Genomic DNA, 6,471 nt, shown 5'->3' with positions numbered 1-6,471 from the left:
TGAAAGAGATGAATGTGGGTGGAAGAGAGAGAGAGAGAGAGAGAGAGAGAGAGAGAGAGAGAGAGAGGAAGAATCAAGTAACTAAGACAGTGAGATCAATATAGATGGAGGAGAGAGAGAGAGAGAGAGAGAGAGAGGACGAGACATTAGCTTTTTTCATTCTATGGTTATCTCATCAAACCTAACGATTCCTCCTCCTCCTCCTCCTTCTTTTCTTTTCTTATTTTCTCGTTTTCTAGTCTTGTTTTCTTGTTTCTTCTTATTTTTACTTTTTGGGTCGTGCTTAGAGAATATAGATATCTTGTTATTGAATGTTCTGTGATTGAATATATTTTTCCTTTTCTCTTCTTATGTCATTCTTTTTACTTTCTTGGCCACACACACACACACACACACCAGACTTTACTTCCCAATTTCTCGCCGTCGTGTGTCGGAGGAAGACCCGAGAGAATTATTTTCCATGCCCGGTCTGTGTTCCGGAGGCCATTCTGTTTTCAATCCCAGTTTGGTTTTCTGTGACAAAACCGTAAGTCTTCTTAATTTCATAAACTTTCAGTAAACAATTATGAACTTCTTCTTTGTTGGGACCGTCTTCATGGTGGTGGTGGCCGGGGCTCAGGTGGAGAGCTCCGGGTTACCGGGTCTGCAGGGGCTCCCTGAGGTGGGGCCCTCTTGTGTGGCAGAGGTTATCGCCGCCCTGGAAGAATACCGGATTCTTTACAAGGGGTTACTTAAAGGATCACCGAAGATTACTGATCCAATGAAAACAGCCTCAGAAATAGCCTCTACTGACACCGCCAAGACCATAGAAAGGAAAGTCTTTAATAATACCGATGAAACAGGGCAAGAAACCGGAAAAAAGACAGTTGTTGAGAAGACGACGGAAACTGACGTAAAACCCAACGGAACTGTATCAAAGACTTCGGAAACCACGACTGATGTAGATGAGGACGGTAAACAACGGGGTGAAAAATCTGTGACCGAGAGTGAAACAGTGACGGTACAGACTACAGACAACGGGAGCATTGCACAAACGGTGGACGTTAGAAAGGTAATGGACGAAGAGGGTAATGAAATAAAGGAGGAAGTTGTTATCAAGAAGGAATTAATAGTACAGCCTCTTACCAATACAACTGAAGAAAAGCTGAAGGACGATAAAGACGCAAATCTTATCGTTCCAAAAGTAGGGGCGGACGACAAAGCTAAAAACAAAACCGAATCAAAACGAACAGAGCAAATAAAGGAGAATCTGCCCAGCAATATAACGAATGATGTTGTGAAAGAGAAAGAAGAACTTCTACCTTCACAGGAAAGCACTAATGTGACATCTGTGAAGGAGAGGAATGTTACAGAGAAGGATGATGGACTTGAGAAGGCAGAACGAACAGAACAAAGAAAGGAGATTCTGGCCAGCAATATAACGAATGAAGTTGTTGTGAAAGAGAAAGAAGAACTTCTACCTTCACAGGAAAGCACTAATGTGACATCTGTGGAGGAGAGGAATGTTACAGAGAAGGCAGAACGAACAGAGCAAAGAAAGGAGATTCTGGCCAGCAATATAACGAATGAAGTTGTTGTGAAAGAGAAAGAAGAACTTCTACCTTCACAGGAAAGCACGAAAGTGACATCTGTGGAGAAGAAGAATATTACAGAGAAGAGTGATGGAAAAGATGTCGAGAAGGAAACTGTAATTCAAAAAGAAGTCCAAAAGAATGTGTGTAATAGCGACATCAAAGAGGTTCGTAACGAAAAACATCTTAATGAAACAATTGAAGACTTGAAACACCAAGTTGATGACGTGAAAAACAAGATGAAGGAAGAAAAAGCAAAGGCTGAAGAAACAAATGCTGTCGTTGAAAAGACAGTCCCTGCTGTGACGCCGGCGAAGGTTGTTAGAAAGGATGTGCCCTCGGTGGGAGAAGGAAAAGACTCCGTTGTGACTCGAGTTGTTGAACCCGTTACCCCTTCGGTGGTAGCAGAAAAAGTCCCCGTTGTGACAAATCAGACCGTTGCTGAAAAGATTCCCCCTACGGTGACCGAAGGAAAAGTCCATGTTGTTAAAGAAGAGAAAGTTATTGAAAAGGTTGTGCCCTCGGTGACGGAAGAAAAACTCCCCGTTGTGACAAAGGAGAAGGTTGTTGAGCAGGCTGCCCCTTCGGTGACACAGGAGATCGTAAGTGTCTCTAAGGAGCAAGCAGAACTTCCTCTCGTGGCAGAGGAGAAGAAGGTTATTGAAAAGATTATCCCCTCGGTGACAGAAGGAAAAGTCCCGGTAGTCCCTCAACAGGAGGTTGTAGAAAAAGTTGTCCCTTCGCCGACAGAAGAAAAAGTTCCTGATGTGACACAAGAAAGGGTTACTGAGCAGAATGTCCCACAAGAAAGGGTTATTGAAAGGGTTGTCCCACAAGAAAGGGCTATTGAACAGGCCGCCCCTAAAGCGACAGAAGAAAAAGTTCCTGTTGTGACACAAGAAAGTGTTATTGAACAGAATGCCTCACAAGAAAGGGTTATTGAACAGAATGCCCCACAAGAAAGGGTTATTGAACAGAATGCCCCACAAGAAAGGGTTATTGAACAGAATGCCCCACAAGAAAGGGTTATTGAACAGAATGCCCCACAAGAAAGGGTTATTGAACAGAATGTCCCACAAGAAAGGGTTATTGAACAGAATGCCTCACAAGAAAGGGTTATTGAACAGAATGCCCCACAAGAAAGGGTTATTGAACAGAATGCCCCACAAGAAAGGGTTATTGAACAGAATGCCCCACAAGAAGGGGTTATTGAACAGAATGCCCCACAAGAAAGGGTTGTTGAACAGAATGTCCCACAAGAAATGGTTATTGAACAGAATGCCCCACAAGAAAGGGTTATTGAAAGGGTTGCCCCACAAGAAAGGGGTATTGAACAGGCTGCCCCTACGGCGACAGAAGGAAAAGTTCCCGTTGTGATAAAAAAGAAGGTTACTGAACAGGCTGCCCCTTCGGTTACAGAAGAGATTGTCACTGTTTCTAAAGAGAAAGAAGAAGTCCCTGTTGTAACAGAGGAAAAGGTTCCCGCTGTGAGAAATGAGACAGTTATTGAAAAGATTACTCCTTCCGTAACAGAAGAAAAAGTTGTCAATCAACGGAAGGTTGTTTCTTACGAAGATGCTACAGAAAATCAGGAAAATCAAGTTACTGGAGATGAAGAAACGGACGAAACTGAATTGAAGTTTATCATCACCATACAAGAGAGAATAGTCCGCGAACAGACAGTCTCGATCACACCCGTGATGGACAAGGACGCCAACACAAGAAGGAATGGAAAAGTGGCGAAGAAACTACTGAAAAGAATAATGAAGAAGGTTGCCCGCGCCGTCCGGGAAGAATTACAAGCGACACAAGACAGGGGGGACAGTAGCAGCAGAAGCTGTTACCAGTGTGAGGGAACAGGCTGCCACTCTCCACCAAACCGACAGCCACCACCACCAAAATGTCCCCTCAACACCCAGCTGCTTGCGATGGGATCCGAAAACTAAATCCCTAAGAAAGTGTTCCATATTTTCTTGTCTTTTCTTATCTATCTATCTTACTATGGTGAACATTGTAGTATAAACACTTACACTTTGCGTCCCTATGGAAACCCGGTGTAAGCTCTTTCCAACTGACTCAATCAACTCTTTTTGAGATAGGAGGAGAAGGAGGAGGACGAGGAGGTGGGGGGGGGGGGGGAAGAGAACGATTTAAGATAAGAAAGAAATAAGAAAATAATAATATAAATAAGAGTAATATTAAATAAAGGAGGAGGAGGAGAAGGAGAAGCACGAAGAGGAGGAAAGGAGAGAGAACGATGAAAGAGAGGAATGTGTGTGAGAGAGAGAGAGAGAGAGAGAGAGAGAGAGAGAGAGAGAGAGAGAGAGAGAGAGAGAGAGAGAGAGAGAGAGAGAGAGAGAGAGAGAGAGAGAGAGAGAAAAGGAAGAAGTAACTAAGACATTGAGAGCAATATAGATGGAAGAGAGAGAGAGAGAGAGAGAGAGAGAGAGAGAGAGAGAGAGAGAGAGAGAGAGAGAGAGAGAGAGAGAGAGAGAGAGAGAGAGAGAGAGAGAGAGAGAGAGAGAGAGAGAGAGAGAGAGAGAGAGAGAGAGAGAGAGAGAGAGAGAGAGAGAGAGAGAGAGAGAGAGAGAGAGAGAGAGAGAGAGAGAGAGAGAGAGAGAGAAAAGGAAGAATCAAGTAACTAAGACATTGAGAGCAATATAGATGGAAGAGAGAGAGAGAGAGAGAGAGAGAGAGAGAGAGAGAGAGAGAGAGAGAGAGAGAGAGAGAGAGAGAGAGAGAGAGAGAGAGAGAGAGAGAGAGAGAGAGAGAGAGAGAGAGAGAGGACGAGACATTAGCTTTTTTCATTCTATGCTTATCTCTTCAAACCTAACGATTCCTCCTCCTCCTCCTCCTTCTTTTCTTTTCTTATTTTCTCGTTTTCTAGTCTTGTTTTCTTGTTTCTTCTTATTTTTTCTTTTTGGGTCGTGCTTAGAGAATATCGATATCTTGGTATTGAATGTTCTGTGATTGAATATATTTTTCCTTTTCTCTTCGTATGTCATTCTTTTTACTTTCTTGGCCACACACACACACACACACACACACACACACACACACACACACACCAGACTTTACTTCCCAATTTCTCGCCGTCGTGTGTGTTCCTATAACGGAGGAAGACCCGAGATAATTATTTTCCATGCCCGGTCTGTGTTCCGGAGGCCATTCTGTTTTCAATCCCAGTTTGGTTTTCTGTGACAAAACCGTAACTCTTCTTAATTTTATAAACTTTCCTTCAGCAATCATGAACCTTTTCTTTGTTGCAACGATCGTCACAGTGCTGGTGGCCGGGCAGCAGGTGGAGAGCTCCGGGGTCCCGGGGCTGCAGGGGCTCCCTGAGGTGGGGTTTTCTTGTGTGGCACAGGTGATTGCCGCTCTGGAAGAGTACAGATCTCTGTACGAGGGGCGACTAAAAGAATCACCGAAGATGACTGATACAATGAAGACAACCTCAGAAATAGCCTCTACCGAAACCGTTAAGGCCATAGAACGGAAAGTCTTTAATAATACCGATGAAACGGGGCAAGAAACCGGAAAAAAGACAGTTCTTGAGAAGACGACGGAAACTGACGTAAAACCCAACGGAACTGTATCAAAGACTTCGGAAACCACGACTGATGTAGATGAGGACGGTAAACAACGGGGTGAAAAATCTGTGACCGAGAGTGAAACAGTGACGGTACAGACTCCAGACAACAGGAGCATTGCACAAACGGTGGACATTAGAAAGGTAATGGACGAAGAGGGTAATGAAATAAAGCAGGAAGTTGTTATTAAGAAGGAATTAATAGTACAGCCTCTTACCAATAGAACTGAAGAAAAGCCGAAGGACGATAAAGACGCAAATCTTATCGTTCCAAAAGTAGGGTCGGACGACAAAGGTAAAAACAAAACCGAATCAAAACGAACAGAGCAAAGAAAGGAGATTCTGCCCAGCAATATAACGAATGATGTTGTGAAAGAGAAAGAAGAACTTATACCTTCACAGGAAAGCACTAATGTGACATCTGTGGAGGAGAGGAACATTACAGAGAAGGATGATGGACTTCAGAAGGCAGAACGAACAGAGCAAAGAAAGGAGATTCTGCCCAGCAATATAACGAATGAAGTTGTTGTGAAAGAGAAAGAAGAACTTCTACCTTCACAGGAAAGCACGAAAGTGACATCTGTGGAGGAGAGGAATGTTACAGAGAAGGCAGAACGAACAGAGCAAAGAAAGGAGATTCTGGCCAGCAATATAACGAATGAAGTTGTTGTGAAAGAGAAAGAAGAACTTCTACCTTCACAGGAAAGCACGAAAGTGACATCTGTGGAGAAGAAGAATATTACAGAGAAGAGTGATGGAAAAGATGTCGAGAAGGAAACTGTAATTCAAAAAGAAGTCCAAAAGAATGTGTGTAATAGCGACATCAAAGAGGTTCGTAACGAAAAACATCTTAATGAAACAATTGAAGACTTGAAACACCAAGTTGATGACGTGAAAAACAAGATGAAGGAAGAAAAAGCAAAGGCTGAAGAAACAAATGCTGTCGTTGAAAAGACAGTCCCTGCTGTGACGCCGGCGAAGGTTGTTAGAAAGGATGTGCCCTCGGTGGAGAAGGAAAGACCTGTTGTGACTCGAGTTGTTGAACCTGTTACCTTCGGTGGTAGCAGAAAAAGTACCCGTTGTGACAAATCAGACCGTTGCTGAAAAGATTCCCCCTACGGTGACCGAAGGAAAAGTCCACGTTGTTAAAGAAGAGAAAGTTATTGAAAATGTTGTGCCCTCGGTGACGGAAGAAAAACTCCCCGTTGTGACAAAGGAGAAGGTTGTTGAGCAGGCTGCCCCTTCGGTGACACAGGAGATCGTAAGTGTCTCTAAGGAGCAAGCAGAACTTCCTCTCGTGGCAGAGGAGAA

The 6,471-nt window shown here is 43.6% G+C and overlaps 1 protein-coding gene and 1 long non-coding RNA gene across 13 annotated transcripts in view; one reads left to right on the top strand and one right to left on the bottom strand.

Moving 5' to 3' along the window:
- Nucleotides 1-539: 539 nt before the first annotated feature.
- The window catches only part of LOC127002446 (titin-like), an 11,517-nt gene continuing 5,585 nt past the window's right edge, over nucleotides 540-6,471 (top strand). For 6 of the 12 annotated variants that reach the window (XM_050868427.1, XM_050868426.1, XM_050868425.1 and 3 more), the window contains exons 1-2: nucleotides 540-2,395; nucleotides 2,849-2,878. In XM_050868427.1, coding sequence (XP_050724384.1) covers nucleotides 566-2,395; nucleotides 2,849-2,878 — 1,860 coding nt within the window. In that variant the 5' untranslated portion in view covers nucleotides 540-565. Of the gene's footprint in view, nucleotides 2,396-2,848; nucleotides 3,344-6,471 lie in introns of all 12 variants that reach the window. The other 6 variants (XM_050868420.1, XM_050868422.1, XM_050868418.1 and 3 more) reach the window with 2 other exon arrangements.
- LOC127002447 (uncharacterized) lies at nucleotides 1,192-6,163 on the bottom strand. Its single transcript, XR_007756239.1, has 3 exons — nucleotides 5,555-6,163; nucleotides 1,461-1,601; nucleotides 1,192-1,301 (listed from the first exon to the last, which is right to left on the bottom strand). It is a non-coding gene; the product is annotated as an uncharacterized LOC127002447 (long non-coding RNA).

This window comes from Eriocheir sinensis, chromosome 23, assembly GCF_024679095.1.
Source record: "Eriocheir sinensis breed Jianghai 21 chromosome 23, ASM2467909v1, whole genome shotgun sequence".
In the NCBI taxonomy this organism is placed as follows: Eukaryota; Metazoa; Arthropoda; class Malacostraca; order Decapoda; family Varunidae; genus Eriocheir; species Eriocheir sinensis.
The sequence above is the reverse complement of the archived record's forward strand: the minus strand, read 5'-3'. Positions and strand labels throughout refer to the sequence as shown.